At 43.7% G+C, this 19311-nt stretch overlaps 1 protein-coding gene across 1 annotated transcript in view; it reads right to left on the bottom strand.

The window, feature by feature from the left end:
* The window catches only part of LOC124555150 (transforming growth factor-beta-induced protein ig-h3-like), a 326998-nt gene that overhangs the window by 45411 nt on the left and 262276 nt on the right, over nt 1-19311 (bottom strand). The window contains exon 8 of the mRNA XM_047128967.1: nt 2525-2734. Coding sequence (XP_046984923.1) covers nt 2525-2734 — 210 coding nt within the window. The remainder of the gene's footprint in view (nt 1-2524; nt 2735-19311) is intronic.

The following is a 19311-nucleotide window of genomic DNA, read 5'->3' as shown; positions in this document are numbered from 1 at the left end:
GGATCTATGTATTAAAATTGCGTGAAAACGTAATCACATGTCAGTTCTAGTATAATATATTTGTCCAATGAATACCCGTTTATCATCTGCATTTCTTCTTGGTGTAGCAATTTTAATGGCCAGTAGTGTACTTTTAGAATAGAGACAACCAAATTAATCCTGGATCGAGTCGTGCCTAGTCACACAAAATCGGTAACTTTTTATATCGATGATGTATTTTCAAATACTCTAAGACACGTACCGACTCTTTCGAGTTATAGCTAAGTAAATAACACGTGGCAGATACAAGTTTAACAAACCCACAGCTCTAGCATATCCAAAACTTAGCTCTCTTTCTCGAAATCGTTTCATACTCTATCTCTGAATTTCAGCCAAAACTGTTATTTATATATAATTCTACCACCGTTGCCATCCTAATCGTTCCACCTAAGATTTGTAACATGCCACCCGATTACGAAAACGAGTACAAAAGGTAGTCTACATAACAGAAAATGACTTGTATACCACTTGAAATATCTACTCTAACGTAGGTATTCATAAACTCAACCAAAAATCTCCACAATGCTTTAAAACGTACTTTGAAATAACAGTGTTGTTTTGTTATATGCTCTTTGCACTTCGAAGTAATACTTCTGTTTTTGCTATATGTTCTCTGCATCTAGTAATTTCAAGGTACCATCTTTGTTTATAAAATGTAACCGTTTATGTGTGATGTACACTAATGCTCATAAATTAAGGATAATGCTGATACATGGTGAAACAACGCTCTGGTGGGCAGTTTTCGGGTTTAAATCACGTCGGAGTATGGCCATGCATCGTCACACGGTGGCACTGGCAGCAGTCCACATACGCAGAGGTGTGTTGGTGCATGTCAGAGTTCGGTGCAGCGAGCAAGTGTGCAGACGTTTTCAGACGTGCTATTGGTGACTGTATGTTGAAAATGGCTCAAAGAACACATATTGATGACGTTATGAGGGGTAGAAAACTAGGGCGACTGGAGGCTGGTCAAACACAGCAGGTCATAGCACGAGCCCTCCGTGTGCCACAAAGTGTGATCTCAAGATTATGGTAACGATTCCAGCAGACAGGAAACGTGTCCAGGCACTACAGTACGAGACGTCCACAGTGTACAACACCACAAGAAGACCGATATCTCACCATCAGTGTCCGCAGACGGCCATGGAGTACCGCAGGTAGCCTTGCTCGGGACCTTACCGCAGCCTCTGGAACAGTTGTCTCCAGACACACAGTCTACAGACGACTCAATAGACATGGTATTCGCCCGGAGACCTACAAGGTGCATTCCACTGATCCCTGGTCACAGGAGAGCCCGTAAAGCCTGGTGTCAAGACCACAGTACATGGTCATTGGAAAAGTGGTCCCAGGTTACGATCACGGACGAGTCCAGGTGTAGTCTGAACAGTGATTCTCTCCGGGTTTTCATCTGACGTGAATCAGGAACTAGATACCAACCCCTTAATGTCCTTGAAAGGGACCTGTATAGATGTCGTGGTTTGATGGTGTGGGGTGGGATTATGACTGGTGCACGTACACCCATGCATGTCTTTCACAGAGGAATTGTAACAGGTCAGGTGTATTGGGACGTCATTTTGCACCGCCTTTTCAGGGGTGCAGTGGGTCCCACCTTCGTCCTGATGGATGATAACGCACGGCCCCACTGAGTTGCCATCGTGGAGGAGTACCTTGTAACAGAAGATATTAGGCGAATGGAGTGGCCTGCCTGTTCTCCAGACCTAAACCGCATCTAGCACGTCTGGGATATTCTCGGTCGACGTATCGCTGCACGTCTTCACACCACTGGGACACTTCAGGTGCTCCGACAGGCACTATCCAAGAATGGGAGGCTATACCCCAGCAGCTGTTCGCCCACCTGATACAGTGTATGCCAACCCACTGAGCGGCCTGTATACGTGTGCATGGTGATCATATCGCATACTGATGTCGAGGTACATGCGCAGAAAACAGTGGTGTTCCGTAGCACAAGTGTTTCGGGTTTTCTCAACTTATCACCAATACCGTGGACTTACGGATCTGTGTCGTGTGTGTTCCCTATGTGCCTATGCTATTAGCGTCAGTTTTGTGTAGTGCAACGTTGTGTGGCACCACATTCTGCAATTATCCTTAATTTATGAGCGTGAGTGTATTACGACAGAGGAGCCTGTGGCCACTGGAGGTATTCTATTTCAATTGTTTTATTTTCGTGTTTATCTTTACACTTAGTTTTTAGTCAGAAACCTCCCCAAAACCGTATTGAAATAGTGCTTTGTTTCTCGGCTAGACAATGCCACAGGTTTCCCCGAAGTCTTAATGTAGCACACACATGTCGTATTAATACATATAAATTCACCTGATGATGAAGGCTTAAACCTTCTAAACTCGTTGTGGTTACAAATTAACGGTGACTGGCAACAGTAAACTTGTTGTGCATCAGTAACAGTCACGGTAAAGTCTAACCTAAAATGTTCGAATTGAAAGAAAAAGTGAGTTAGTGCAGGTGTCTGACCCCTGTCAGGCAGCAGCAGGTCGTCAATCATGTAGAGGACGCCGTTGCGGCCGATGGTGAAGTCTGCGCGCAGGCGCTTGCCCTCCACCTTGGCGCCGTTCTTGTCGCAGTCGAAGGTGAGGTGCGGCTCGCCCAGCGTACGCAGCTTCTGCTCGCCCAGCACCGCCGCCAGGCACACGGGGTGCGGCAGCACGTGGTTCGCCAGCAGCGCTGCAGAGAGCAGTCACACCGTGTAATCTCAGTACACAACTCACTCACGCCCAGCTCAAACCACTAAGGATTGGAACTTGGAAATTCCAGATGGTATCGATCTCATGCTGCAGGCGTCATTTAAGAAGGGATTTTTTGAATAATTAATCCCTAAAAGGGTGAAACAGGGGATGGAAAGTGTTTTGAAAATATGTCGCTATTACGAAAATTGTGAAGTTAGACCTACGAAAATTGATATTCGGTTTCTCGGTCAGAAACAAAGAAGTCCGTGTTTCAGCATTTTTGGAAATTTGACTTCTATGAGTGTGAAACAGCGAGTGAAAGAATTTTTGAAAACAAATTATCAAAGAACTACTAAATTATTTTTAAAGCTACATCTATGAAAATTGGTATTTGATTTCTCAATTAGAAATAGAAAAAAAACACGTCTTTCAATGTTTTTGGGAATTCAACCACTAAAGGGGTGAAATAAGGGATGAAATATTTTATGAAAATATTCCATTATGAATGCATTTTTAAAGCTAAATCTACTAAAATTTGAATTTGGCCTCTCGATTAGAAATAAATAATACGCGTTTCACTGTTTTTGGAAATTCAGCCACTAAGGAGATGAAATAGGGGTGAAATGTTTTGTGAAAAGTTTCATTGTGAGAACACTTTTACAGTTAAATCTTTCAACATTGGTGTTTGGCTTCTCAGTTAGAAACGAAAAAATACGTGTTTCACTGTTTTTGCAACTTCAGCTCCCAAGGGGGTGAAATAGGGGATGAAAATTTTTAAGAAAGTATTTTGTTATATTGCAAAAATGCTAAATCCATTGAAATTGGTGTTTTAATTCCTAGTTAGATGTTCCACTGCAAGTATTATGACAGTTAGGCGGGAAGTGAGAAAACTTGGATTTCATGGTCGAGAGGCTGCTCATAAGCCATACATCACGCAGATAAATGCCAAACGACGCCTCGCTTGGTCTAAGGAGCGTAAACATTGGACAACTGAACTGTGGAAAAACGATATGTGGAGTGACAGATCACGGTACACAATGTGGCGATCCGATGGCAGGGCGTGGGTATGGCGAATGCCTGGTGAACGTCATCTGCCACTGTGTGTAGTGCCAACTGTAAAATTCGGAGTCTGCAGTGTTATGGTGTGTTAGTGTTTTTCATGGAGGGGGATTGCACCCCTTGTTGCTTTGCGTGGCACTATCACAGCACAGGCCTACATTGATGTTTTAAGCACCTTCTTGCTTCCCACTGTTGAAGAGCAAATCGGGGATGGCGACTGCATCTTTCAACACCACCGAGCAGCCGTTCATAATGCGCGCCGGCCGCGGTGGTCTAGCGTTTCTCGGCGCTCAGTCCGGAACCGCGCGACTGCTACGGTCGCAGGTTCGAATCCTGCCTCGGGCATGGATGTGTGTGATGTCCTTAGGTTAGTTAGGTTTAAGTAGTTCTAGGTTCTAGGGGACTAATGACCACAGATGTTAAGTCCCATAGCGCTCAGAGCCATTTGAACCATAATGCGCGGCTTGTGGTGGAGTGGTTACACAATAACATCCCTTTAATGGACTGACCTGCACAGAGCCCTGACGTGAATCCTACAGTACACCTTAGGGGCGTTTTGGAACGCCGACTTCGTGCCAGGCCTCCCCGACCGACATCGATACCTCTCCTCAGTGCAGCACTCCGTGAAGAATGGGCTGCCATTCCGCAAGAAACTCTCCAGCACCTGACGGTACGTATACGTGCATGAGTGGAAGCTGTCCTCGAGGCTAAGGGTGGGCCAACACCATGTTGAATTCCAGCATTAGCGATGGAGGGCGCCAGGAACTTGTAAGTATTTTCAGTTAGGTGTCCGGATACTTTTGATCACACAGTGTATGTTTATGAAATTATTTTTGATGTAATTATTATACAAATGTGGGCGAAGCAGATTGCGCTAAGCTAATAACAAGCTAAAGTGGAGTCAACCCACAGATAAACTAAGAATCTCCATTCAGGGAGTTATGTACCTTGAAACATCTCTCACTGTATTGACCTAAAGAGAAGTGTGTTGCTTATTTTCACTTTGTCATGTAGAATTATGTTCTGGGTCAGTGGACCTAAAGTAAACGAGGTGTTTATTCGGCATTAGAGAGTAGGAAGAATATCGACTAAAGTAGAATAACCGTACATCATGTATATGCCTTTCCAAGGAGCTTTGGGATTCGCACGTTCACTTCACAGTACGTTTATTCCTGAATGGTTTCCATTTGAGCTGAACTGCGATTTATACAGTCACCATATAAGACACAAAAGTAATTCTGATGTAAACTTTACCTTAATGCCTAAGATTCAGGACAGAGCTATGTACTCCGGTTGTAAGATATTCAACAAGCTCCCGTCTAACATAAAACAAGAAACTGCAATTCCTACGAAAGTTAAATCGCAGCTCATTAACCACTCTTTACACAAATTATCTGAATATCAAAATTCGGGGATTCAACTCCAGTGGTTTTCTGTAGCTCTAGTGGCCTTTTTGCCAATACCATCTCTAAAGACACTGATGGCCTCATAGGTCACTTTTGATACCTTGGAGCTCATTTGAAAACGTACGTATGTCTTCAGTTACGAGCAGGGAAGCCGCGTTTTGTTCGTTTGTCTCTGATGTGATTGGTTAACGTATCCAGTTTCAGTGCTAAACTCGTTCGAATGGTTCAAATGGCTCTGAGCACTATGGGACTTAACATCTGAGGTCATCAGTCCCCTAGAACTTAGTACTACTTAAACCTAACTAAGCTAAGGACATCACACACATCCATGCTCGAGGCAGGATTCGAACCTGCGACCGTAGCGGTCGCGCGGTTCCAGACTGAAGCGCCTAGAGCCGCTCGGCCACAACGGCCGGCCTAAACTCGTTCGTCTATAATAAATCATTATTACTGTAAAAGCAGAGACCCTGCTTCAGAGGTGAATTACGCATGTGCTTGAAATAAATAGAATTTGATTGCTTAGCATTTTCTTAAAGCAGACGGATGTGATATGTGATTAATGATACAACTTAAACTTTCCTAAAATGACATCGAAAATTTTTAGTTATAAATCGTTTCTTGAGCTGCAATTAAGATTTATCTTTGCAAATAAAAACTAAAAAAACTCCTCCTGAACAGGCCATGAAGGCCCAACGGTACCGACCTCAATCCATAGGCGTCACTGGATGCGGATACGGAGGGGCACGTGGTCAGCACACCGCTCTCCCGGCCGTGTGTCAGTTTCCACGACCGGAGCTGCTACTTCTCAATCAAGTAGCTCTTCAGTTTTGCCTCATAAGGGCTGAGTTCACCCCACTTGGCAACAGCGCTCGGCAGACCGGATGATCACCCATCCAAGTGCTAGCCCAGCCCGACAGCGCTTAACTTCTGTGATCTGACGGGAACCGGGGTTACCACTGCGGCAAGGCCGTTGGCCCATTTTAGCATATAGTAGGGAAGAAAATTAGAACTGTGTCAGCTAAAGGAATTAGAAGGGAAAGATAGTTGAACAAAGGAACTAGCGTCCCGTCGTGTCCCGCCCTTCATTGTCGATTTGGAATATACTTCGAAATTGTCACTCTGCCAGTCAGTTACCTTTACCTTAATCTATGAAAATTCACTTCTATACGGACTTTCAGGCATAGGCCTTTGAAATGACTGAGTCTTTGCTGCCCTTGTCGGATCGGTCCTTACCGTTCCAACATCTGAAATGGTGCCAGGTTATCGACATATATTTAGAGTTGGTGAAAAACATATTATTTTCGAAATAAATCTAGTGTCAGAGTGTGCTTACAGGAAATATATTTTTAATTGGTTGTTATGTGTATTCTAGGTTGGCCGCGAACGCCTGTGGTCCTGATACGTGGTGACAGGTTTGGCTTGTCTAGTGTGCGTTTTCTGAACTCGCCGCAAACCTCTGAAGGCTCTCCGTTAGTGAAACATGATGTTTGTACTTCACTTTTTCCACTGTGCATCGATATGTTGCAGGAGATGGGGCTTGAAACACTGTGTGTAACACAAATATACAGTGTAGCAAACACGTGCCTCTCCACGGTCGTGCCGCTAAGTGCCCATAACGTAACTGACGTGGGAAATAAGCAACCTTCCAACGCATGCGTCGCAAAATAGACTCTTTAGAGCAAACAGTGCATTCTATGCCGAGGTCACGTTCCGCGAGACGAATAAAAAGTTGACAGGAATGTGACGTTTCACTGGCAACTGTTATGTTATTTTGAGCGCAGCTGTAGAGCTCTGAGCACTCAGTAAAGCTATTAATACAGTGGCGTTAAGCGAAATGCACGTAGCCACTTTGTTCGATTTATTTAGTTGTTTTCTTCTCCCCGTAAACCTAATCTCTCCCATCATCTACTTAGAAGTGTTTTACGACAAATTTACATATTTTGTAGTTTAGAGGGGCTCTTCAGAATGCATAAAATTATTGCCACAATCCCACACTTTTATTACGTGTTTTTTACTACAACTTTTAAAGAGCCACTGCCATTGATCTATCTCTAGAAATATTCGAGTCAGCGTGTCGCGGAACTTCTAGGAACTGCATAAATCGCACATTTCGGCTGGGTATTCTGCAAAACAAGAAGTCGAAGGTAAGTGTGCTGATGTCGAAAAGGATGTTCGGAGGTTCTAAATGGCTTAAAATGGCTCTGAGCACTATGGGACTTAACATCTTAGGTCATCAGTCCCCTAGAACTTAGAACTACTTAAACCTAACTAACCTAAGGACATCATACACATCCATGCCCGAAGCAGGATTCGAACCTCCGTCCGTAATGGTCGCGCGGTTCCAGACTGAAGCACCTAGAACCACTCGGCCACTCCGGCCTGCTCGGAGGTTCTCATTGAGAAGTTTTTTGGTAATGACAACGCAAAGAAATCGAAAATAATGTAAGCAGTAGACATCTCGACTAAACGGTATATATTAAAACTGCTACGGAACCGATTTTCTGCAATATTTAGTTACATTAACAATAAAATGAGGTTTGCGCTGATCTCCGTAAGTCGGAGCCAAATGCTGAGTACACTGAAAGATACAGTTCCTGTGTAGAATGCTTGTCGTTGTGCTAAAGGCGACTGCGAAAACATAGGCAACTCAGTTATAATGTGGAAAGCTCATTCTTGTTGAATGTAGTCACAAGTGAACGGGACTCTCGCCACAGGGCTCGCTTTCACGGGCACTTGTGACTGGAAAGTATCATTCCGTCCTTCCAGTGGCCAAGTGATTCAAAGAGAAATAGAGCATTAGACCCACTACGTCTACCTTACGTGTGCGCTTCGGCTGTGAACAAACGGCAGTCTCTCGGTGAAGTAATCAAAATAACACCTCAATGGCGCCATTTTGACGCTATGTTATTGTTATACTCCTCGTATGCCTCGAAATAAGTCCTACAAATCCGGCAGTTCCACGACATTGAAACTCATATCATCTTTCTGAGACGCAGGAAATCTTATTCGTAGGCCTGTAAAACGTCTGTCGGGAGTAACTAATCCATAATTAGCCAGTGTATGGAGTTAACTGATTTATAGTATCCAGTGATGCTTGCAGAACGTATCACTGTCGAATGGACTGCATCCAGTTTCCAGCCAAAATGTGCATCGGAGGCTGAGATTAATCTATCTGTTCCGCCAATGTTAACGTGGGAGAAACCGAGAGGCGAAGCTGGAAGTGCTAAATGGGTAAACAGTAGAAACGCAAACGGTTTTCCTGTTGGTCTCACCGAGTATAATTTCATCCTTGGAACTACTATGCTGGATCGCCCAGTCGAAGCCACTGAAGACAACTGTTACCTTCATCGTTTACGTCCAGGTTTCCGGTGAAACAGCTGTACTAGGCCTACTGTAAGCAACCGGTCGCTTGTTTCCGCCAGAGCGAATTCATAACCCAACAGTCTTCTAGGTTTGGGAAAGCTGCGAAAAGGCATTAAGGCAAGTGGGTCCCCACTCAGACAAAGAGGGGTAACAACAATTGCCCTGCGCTTACCAAACGTCGTATAGGTGACAATTGTTAATATTATCTATAACAAAAAGTAAGGAAACCTCCCTCGCAGCGTCACATGAAGGGAGACGCGCATAGCTGGAATAGTTTCGTGACGCTCTCGGAAATCCATCACGCGAGACTGGCCGCCTGTCCCCACGACAGGGGAATCTGAAGAAGAGAAACCCTAAACTATAAAACCCCATGTTTTTTTGCACCGACGATTCTTTCGTTTCAGTCATAGATGAGCTGAACCTGTGGCGGCCGATTTACGACCAGTGATGTAGAACTTATATTTCTGCATCTTGTGTCTCCACATTGGGCACTGGCAGCACTATATCTCTCGTGGTACTTGAATTTTTGTGCACTTCTTCTACACCAGTTGCTGCTACTGAACTTCAATGTTCGTTCCTTGGGCTTTCCCTTTTTCGCGAAGGACTTCTTAACTAGCCGAGTCCAGTACAAGTGTCATTGCCACGGGGCACATAGCCTCCTCAATTCATAGCGTTAACCTTACAGCAGATTGGTGTTGACCGCTCGTGACACTAAATGCTCTTTACAATCTTTGACAGCAAGTTTTTAAAACTGAGTCAATTCGTCTTCACGAAGATTTACTCTCGCTGCCTAGTAAACGCCTCAGATCCAGAAGACCAGTATATGGAGGAGTCCAAATGTTCTCCATTGCGTTCAATTGCGCCACTGAGTGGAAACATGAGTCAAAAGCTACAGAAACCCGGAATCACGAACTTATTGACAACCCATATGTTAAAGTTCCAGACTTTAATGACTCGAGAGAGGTGTGGGTATAGCTTAACAGATACCGGACTGCAGAAGGTATGTGCAAAAAAACATTAGCAAGTGGGGCTTTTGCACTGTCAGTACATGTGACTGTGTTGACATTCAGACAACGAGCTACATTGTAAATCAGTATCCTAACAGACGTTTCCCAGGTGGCATCAAGAGTCTACACGAAGCATCCAGCGAGGTGCTCCACTGGATTGAGTCTTCCGACATTAGTGGGTAGCCTGGGCTATTTGATATTTGTGGAGTTTAAATAGTTGAATATGTGTATTTTTTATTTAAATGTGTATTGGATTGGTTGTAATTGATGCATACGATAGTAATAATAATCATAATAACCTAAAGTTGATGCGCAGACAACAATGTGCTCTTTACTGACAAATTCTGTTTCAATACGCAAAATTATTCTCGTCGCACACTCGTCTTGGGGAACGCAGAAACTAGTAAAGAAAAGGAGTTTAGTGATGGTAGGTGCTTGATGGAGGACACGTCGCTTTTTATCAGCGTGTGCAATTTCACATTTTTGTTCGTGTTCGTAAAGCAAAGAAATGTGTGACTGGTGCCACATCTGCGATTATTTAGAGCTGCAGTTGGCCTAAACGTTCTCTGACCGTACGATAAAACCCATCTACTCCGAGATGCTTAGCTAGGTGAATTTGTCACAGTTAAAGGAACCCATTCCATGGACTCGCTAGCGAGATCTAGGAATCTGTCAATAAATTTGGATCACAATACTAGAGGCCAGTCGCATGTTCCATACAGGTGCAAAAGATTCCAAGTTTTCCCACGTAGTGATGTCTCATACAGCGCAACCACCACCACAGGCATGCACCATGGACAGTACATATTATAGGTGCCTAACTGTCGTTCGATTGAAGCCAAACACGCCCTTAGTGATCTTATAACCGTGCAGAGAATGTGTATTAAACGCGTATACAAAATGTGTGACCACCTTTAAAGTCCGATGGCTTCATGTGCTTCTAGGGAGCGGCCACACATCCGTCGCACCATCCGGTTATAGTTCTGATGTTTACTGGAAATTAATTAAATTACAGGCACGATGGGACTGGAAGAAAATAATTGTCCATAATACCGGAGTGGTTATAGTTTGCTAAATAAATAATTTTTTAGTGGCGTTTGCACGAACTGGGAGTGCAACAACAATTGTCAACAGTTCAGCATTAGAGTTATATTTGCGATTCTTGGAAAATAAGCTGAAGTTCTAATCACTCGAAGCTTTCCATGAAATAATCAGAAGTCCATTACGTGCACTGAGGAAAATACTACTTGTCCGCGAACTCGTGCAAGGATTTACTAAGTCTTGAATAACGCGCTTCAGCCAGAGTTAGAGCCCATACAACATAATGCAGAAATTTTTACTAAGTCTGCGAACACATTTAGAAATATTAAAAGTCCCTAGATCTATCGCATGAACTTTTCAGACATCTTTACAACTGACCGATATGCCACAAAATTCAGCTGGCTATCGAAGATCCTTCTTCGTCGAACACGCACGCAAGACTGTCCCGAACGAGATGGCTGCATCGCTTAAAAATCCGTCAACCTTTCAAAATCATTCCGCCTCCGTAGCATAGTGGTCAGCGTGACTGACTGTCATGCAGAGGACCCGGGTTCAATTCCCTGTACTGTTAGGGACGTTTCTTTGGTGGGAGGACTGGAACTGGGTCCATCAACGTCGTGATGCCAGTTAAGGAAGTGTGCGAATGAGAAATAGCCGATCCAAGGTCCTCAAAGTCGACAACGGTTGAAAGAGTTGTATGCCAACACCATGCCGCTTCATGCAGCGTCCAAATGATGCCATTGTCTGAGGAAGACACGGCAGTCGGTAGGTGTCGATTGTCCTGTCTCAGGCCAGAAGTAAGGTGATTTGCTCTGATTCTTCAAAAACAGGAAAAATTATTAATTGTATAACTACAACTCAAATTGTATGTCTAAACACGTCACACAATTCGTACTTAGGCGTTGATTTCAACTATTTGCTAATTTAACATTGGTTACTTGCGAAATTTGGGATACAATCTGTCGGCTGTCTCAAGCGAACTTTTTCGTGAATAAAGACTATATTAAAACTTAATGCTACCACAAGTATAATACAGGGTGATTATAATTAAAGTTCCATTTTCAAAACGGGTGTAAAGAAAGAACGACTGCTCGTAATGACGTCAGATTTGAACAGAATATTATAAAACAAGGGGGAAACGTTATGGAAACAAAAAAAAAACAACAGTTAACGAGAATTTTACGAGTAGATGGTGCTGTAAGAGGCAGAATATGTGGAATAAAAGTCCCAGGATACACGGCTATTTCTCAGTTTGCGTCTGAGACGCTCGCCACCATTGTCTCAATGCGGGAACGCGCGCTGCTGATAGAGCTCTTTTACGGGAACGGTACCTGTACGTCAATAGGTCTGCAGAAGCTCGGGACTCTTAAGGGAATGAAAAGAGGCCTTGGTCTGATGTCTGCCAAGAGCCTGCACAAAATGATCACGAAATCTGAAAAAACAGGTCCTTTCAAAGTGCAGTGTGACACAGGCAGGAAAGCAATTGATCCGACGTCAATAGAAGATGTGGCCACAGCACTTAAGGGGGCAAGCGGTGGTCTGCAAACACGTAGGGCACATGGGACTGCTCGAACTTTGGACGTGCATCTGAGAAAGACGAATAAAATTCTACCAAAAATTCTGCACATGTACAAAATTACCCATGAAACTTCCTGGCAGATTAAAACTGTGTGCCGGACCGAGACTCGAACTCGGGACCTTTGCCTTTCGTGGGCAAGTGATCTAATGTCTGAGCTACCCAAGAACGACTCAAGCCCCGTTCTCACAGCTGTACTTTTGCCAGTACCTCGTCTCCCAAGGAAGTTCGGAAGATAGGAGACGAGGTACTGGCAGAAGTAAAGCTGTGAGTACGAGGCGTGAGTCGTGCTTTGGTAGCTCAGACGGTAGAGCACTTGCCAGCGAAAGGCAAAGGGTCCCACTTCGAGTCTCGGCCGGCACACAGTTTCAATCTGCCACGAAGTTTCATACCAGCCCACACTCCGGTGCAGAGTGGAAATCGCATTCTGGAAACATCCCCCAGGCATGTATCCGCAATATCCTAGTGCTAGTTTTGGAAGGTTCGCAGGAAAGCTTCTGTGAAGTTTGGGAGGTAGGAGACGAAGTACTGGCAGAAGTAAAGCTGTGAGGGTGGGGTGTGAGTCGTGCTTGGGTAGCTCAGACGGTGAAGCACTTGCCCACTAGCGGCAAAGGTCCCGAGTTCGAGTCTCGGTCCGGCACACTGTTTCAGTCTGTCAGGAAGTTTCATATCAGCGCACACTCCGCTGCAGAGTGGAAACCTCATTCTAAAATTAACCATGTCCAGTGGTTGCTTCATGCTGACCCCCCAGTAAAACAAACGTTTATTCGCATGGAAGTGGACAATGAATGGGAATGGAACATTCCGTAGACAGACGAAGCCCATTTCCAGTCCCAAGAACACGTCAATACACAGAATTGCGGAGGACGAACAACGGAAAATCCGTTCGCACATGAACCGGTACCGCTACATTCTGCAGAGGTAAGTACTACGTATGTGGTGCAGTTTGACGATGTCGTTTATCGTAGAACCATAATGTCTCGAGGAGATGGGTCCTGGGGGTGCCGTTAGCTGCACCGTCACTGATAAACGCGATGAGCGTCTTTTGCGCACCAACGACGTTCCGACCCTTCAACAGCGTGGATGTGTGAGTAGGATTATTCTACTGCAAGATGAGACTCCTCCGAACACGGCACAGCCAGTGAAGCAGCTGCTGCAGTGGCATTTTGGAAATGCTAGAGTTATCAGCCGTTATTTCCCTACAGCAGTGGTCCCAACCTTTACGAGACGATTACCACTGAGTGGAATCAGGTATTAGGTAGCACTCTCACTATCATGAATATTAGCACCCACTGAACTTCAGAACGAAAAGAATTTGATATGAAAACTAGTTTTTAAAATGACGAAAGATAATGGTATTTAGTTTTGTAGGCGTTTTATTAAACTAAGAACTAATGAGTCAATGAGGCAGATTGTACTGCTTGTTTCTAACAATATTTTTTCATAGAATGATGAAGGAATTCTCAGTGCAACTCCTTCTCAGAAACTGTGTGTACTATACTTATTGTTTGTATGTTTCATAATTTCTGGATTTATTAGTCTTTTTACCTCTGTGTTGGCAAATGGTAGATACTAGGAGACTTCAGACTGCCTACGTTTTGTGTCTGACCACCGCCACTAATAATAGTAATTATTATTATTACACTTAGATTCTACAGCAGTGTAGTAGCCATTACATAATTACTGGTTAGTTCTGCTGTGAATTAGTTCGTTTATTTGTTACGAAGTGAACAATGAAGCGATTTCTGGTCCATTGTGAGAACTATCAGCATCTCTGAGAAGGAATTTTCATGAGATATTTAAACATATGTGATGTACTCAGTATGTGTCTCCAGTTTACTATCCTATATACGTGATAAAAAGAACAAAGCATGTGTGTACCGCGTTGACTATGTGAAGAAGATGATGTTCACACGTTCGTTTCATAATCTGTTACTTCCACCATATTGTTTCACCCGATAAATGTAGTCTTTAGAAATATGTAATTATTTCTAATTAATGTAATCAGTATTATAGTCTTACGAAATAGCGATAAGAGTAACAATCTTTTAAAAATAACTTAGTTTCGTCACCGAAACACAATCGAACCCTTTGGTTTTACCCTTCAGAAAATTACTTTTTAGCCCTCAGGCTGGAACCACATATCTACAGCCTGGCCGTCCAGATTAGTTGATCTTAATCCGCGTGACTTCTGGCTATCAGCTTATCAGAAAGATGTTACGTTCAGTATTCCTGTTACAAACATAGATGAACTGAGGGACTGCACTGCGCATTGCATTCTGAACGTGACTTCTGAGGCACTCCGATCTGTTGTGGATCATGCTGGGGGTTCTTGATTTCACTTTTGGTAGAAAACGAAGGACAGCACATTGAAAATGTTTTGCGTCAGGCTCACGACAGTTACAAATCGATTTCATTGTAGCTTTGACTGCGTTTTTCGGTCTCAGGACAATCAAAAACCGATGTCATTTTCGCTTTTTATGCGGTTTATGGACTCAGGGCAATGAAAAGCCGATTTTTCCCATCCGATGTGGTGCGACTTTATTGTAATGGATAGTCTTACATAACTAACAGCGCCACAGCTGTTCAATGCCGAAGTTGTGCAGTCATGCAAAAATATTCAAATGTGTGTGAATTCCTAAGGGACCAAACTGCTGAGGTCATCAGTCGGTAGACTTACACACTACTTAAACTAACTAATGCTGAGGACAACACACACACCCATGTCCGAGGGAGGACTTGAACCTCCGGTGGGAGGAGCTGCGCAATCCGTGACATGGCGCCCTAAACCGCGCGGCCACTCCGCGCGGCTCGGTCATGCACATTATTCGGTTGGTGTAACGTGCAACTCTCATCGTGGCCGTCGTATTTTGACTCGTATGTCACTCATAGCCGGACCATTTACGTTATGACGCTTACAGTGCAATCTTGTGGAAAATTTTCGTTCAATTTTTTTCTTCTTTTCACAGGTTCCCTCCTTCTGCGATAATATTCCGTTCGGATATGAAGTCGTTGTGAGCAACGTCCCTTTTTTTAACTGTGTTTTGAATCTGGAACTTTAATTATACTCACTACACAAAAAATCCATCAGCTTTTACATTATGTCTTTGGTTTTTGATTGGGCAATAAGTTTGGAATTTATTTGCATTTTATTGCCAATAACTATTAGAAATTATTGTTACTCCCTATAAACCATTTAAACCCAACAGAATTATGTATCTACAGATTATTATGTTGATTTACTATCGGATGCTGCCGTTAAACCCTTATTATTTTTTAAAATTTAAATTTACTTAAATTAGTTTGTAATTTTCATAAAACAGCATTCCAGCTTATTATTCAAACTGAATTTAGTTAGTAAAAAGTATGATACTGTTTCTCTACAGCTATTTGTCGTCGCAGAGTGGCCAGTTTGAGAAGCAGAAGACGCTATAAAAGGCGACCGATGTATCCGACGTATACCAGTGTATTATACAGGCATCTACTCCATTATTAATACCGTCACACGGTGCTTTCCTAGGCTATCATCAATCTTTCGCTGTCTCCTAGAGCTGTATTGGTAGTCTGTTTTTTCCTTAATGCTGATACCAGTTTTGATACATTCTGCGTCCAACACGTGGAGCCATTTTTAATACTGGTCACGGAACGGTGGAGGAGCTTATGCGCCATTTCACTGGGAGCCTCGGAGTAGCTTCGGTTGGGTACTAGGCGATCGAATTTCGAACAGCTTTTCTCTGTGGTTTCTGGGTGGCACCACTTAGTTGAATCCTACATACAGAGCGAGGCATCCATTTCTCTTTAGATACCTTTTGATGCGCTAAAGATATTGATAATCTGTTTTCACTTTGACGAATAGTTACTATGCCCAAGTAAAACAACAAACAGCATTTTATCGAAACCTTGTTACACATCGAGATGCAGACATCAGATTTGTTTTTCCAAATGGAACCATGCGGCTTTTTGGTTTCAGAACAGTAGCTCTAGATCAGTCTGCTAATCTCTATGCATTATCCGTAAATTAACATTGACAGCTATTTCTTCATTACTAAAAGCCATTGTAGACCTAAAAATCATTTACAAATTTGTAAAAGAACGACATCAGATAGTTTACGAGAACGATTAATTAAATCAACTTCGGCATAAGTCACCTTCAGAAAGACAATACACAATTAATCGAGAACTTCCTCTCACAGCGAAGAATTTTATATAGAAAGAAACATGAAATTCCGGGTGGTACGTATCAAATACGAACACATGGAAAAAATAACTTTAAATATTTTTTCCTGCATAATTTCTTCCTAGACCTAGATACGAAATATTTATATCTCTGAATCACACAATCACTCTCTCTCTCTCTCTCTACCGACAATTCTACTAAGGTTTTTCAGGGGTGCTTTGTGAGTATTTTGGTGTAAGGGATACATGGTTGCCGACTGCTCGTTGCAGAGTGATAATAATGTAATTACAATTTATTGAGTTCGTTTCACAAATTACTTTTGTTTCAGTGAAAACACGTTCCCAACACCCAAAAAGCCTGTAATATACCATCACCAAAACGCACAACACAACGCACAGGTAGTGCAATACCTCTCAGATGCAAAAGTAGTGAGATGTGGTTGCTATTGCTGCGGGAACAGCTCAGCATAGCGTCGTTCTGCCGCTCTTGCAGTGCGTATCGGCCAACTGTTGACCAGCAGATCTACCCATACCGCTGTTAACAACTAAAGCTGCTAGACGAACAAACCCGAGACAGAACCGTTCAGTACCGAAAACAACATTTATGGCGAAGAGTAAGGCTGACGTTACTGTTGACAACAACAAGCACTGTGGGTGATTTGACAAAGTTTTTCGCAAACAACATACACATCGCATACAGCCGTCATTTGCACTGTTGTGTAGAGGTTTTGGTACACACACTTACCGAGTTAATGGGGGGAGGGGGATAGCAATCAAACGAAATGCAATTACTCAATAATGCGCCACTGGCAACCACAGGTCCATTATACGAAAATGTGAAGAAAATATCCCAGAACAACCTCCGAAATTTTGTTCAAATGGTTCAAATGGCTCTAAGCACTATGGGACTTTTAACATCTGAGGTCATCAGTCCCCTGGACTTAGACCTACTTAAACCTAACTAACCTAAGGACATCACACACATCCATGCCTGAGGCAGGATTCCAACCTGCGACTGTAGCAGCAGCGCGGTTCCGGGCCGAAGCGCCTAGGACCGCTCGGTCACAACGGCCGGCTCCGAAATTTTGGCAATGGAGTACTATTCAGGATGATTCAGCTGCCCCTACCCATCGGTTTTGTGCAATCCGAAACACTTTCAAATACCATGCGCAATATTTTCGTATTCTCTCCCTCACTGCGAGCAAACTTTTAGTTCTACAGACAAAACGAACAGCACATTTTGGTAGAAAATTTAATATTGCACTGGGATATATATTTGCCAGTGACCAACGCTTTAGAATTATTCAAGGAGGATGTAAAAAGTGACCTTCAGACGCGTTTTTCTTGAATAACTCTAAAACCGTGACTTCGAGCAAAAAGGTATCTCAGTACGAAATTTAACTACATTAAATTTCCTACAAAAAGGCACTGTGCATTTTTTCCGTAGGACTAACAGTTTGCGTGTAGGGAACGAGAGAATATGAAAATCTTGTGCATCGTTTATGAAGGCGTTGCGGGTTGCATAAAACCCATAGGTAGCTGAATCACGCTGTATATATACTGGTCTGAAATGCTTAAGGACGAGATAAGTAAAGTGACATACTATATGAACTACTCGATGGAAACAAGTGAAAGTGCAGTAGTTCAAAAAATGGCTCCAAGCACTATGGGACTTAACATCTGAGGTCATCAGTCCCCTGTACTTAGAACTACTTAAATCGAACTAACCTAAGGACATCACACACATCCATGCCCGAGGTAGGATTCGAACCTGCGACCACAGCAGCGCGGTTCCGGGCTGAAGCGCCTAGAACCGCTTGGCCACAACGGCCGGCAAAGTGCAGTCGTATGTTGCCAGCGGTCTCCCAGTTGTACATTGGAAGTTGGACACCACATGACGTAGGATCAGCGTGACTGCAGTGCCAAATGGAGCAGGCCCCGTAACACGAGGCAGTTTAAAGGTTGGGAAAAGACAGCGTGTGTCAATTAGCGAGCAGTTATGGTGCACTCTGGTGGTGTTCTTCATTACAGCACGACCCGGAGACAACATTTGGATAACTTAATTTGGAGAAGAATCATCGGGAAACAGGAAGACGGACGAAATGTGACGAGTGTAGTCCAGGAGTATGGTAATGCTATCACTGTTTCATGTGCATGAGGAGCATTTTGAATCGCAGGCACTGCTGCCTGAAGGAGGCGACGTGGTCGATGATGGTCGAGTATAGCAGCTGATGAGTACTACGTTGTGCAACACTCAAGAAGGTACCCACATCGATGTGGGTGCACTTGAAGTCACCTACAACAGGACTGCAAGGCATGCAATCACAAGTTCCACAGTATCACAGCGACTGCATGGTTTTGGTTTCTTTGCCCAACTAGCAGAACGTCGTGTTCCGTTGACACCCACACATCGGCGACAGCATTTGCAATGGTGCCGAGAGTATAGGGACTGGTCCAACGAGAATGGGGTCGTATGGTCTTCATGGCTGAGAGCAGATGCAGTTTGAGTAGTGATTCTGGACGTACACTCATATGACGAGGGACGGGAAGACGCCATGCTCCCAGGAACATTGTCGAACATGATCGTTTTAGTGGTCCGACTGTTATATTGTATGGAGGCATAATTTTGCATAGGCGATCTGACCTCCAAATTTTTGAACACGATACACTCACTGGTCAACGTCATTGTGACACTCTACTCCTTCTCCATGTGGGTCGTTTTAGGGGTGCATTCAGTTCCGACTTCGTTTTTATAGATGACGGTGCGTGACTGCATCAAACTGCGCACGTGGAGAAGGTCTTGGAACGAGAAGATATTCGGCAAATGGACTTGCCTGCCCGTTCTCCCGACTTAGATCCCATCGAGCACGTGTGTGATGCGTTGGGGAGACGTATTGTAGCACGTTCATATGCACCAATGACCATGCAGCAGTTTACAATCTCACTG

The sequence above is a fragment of the Schistocerca americana genome, chromosome X, assembly GCF_021461395.2.
Source record: "Schistocerca americana isolate TAMUIC-IGC-003095 chromosome X, iqSchAmer2.1, whole genome shotgun sequence".
Classification (NCBI taxonomy): domain Eukaryota; kingdom Metazoa; phylum Arthropoda; class Insecta; order Orthoptera; family Acrididae; genus Schistocerca; species Schistocerca americana.
Note: the sequence above shows the minus strand (reverse complement) of the source record. Positions and strands in the feature narration are given on the sequence as shown.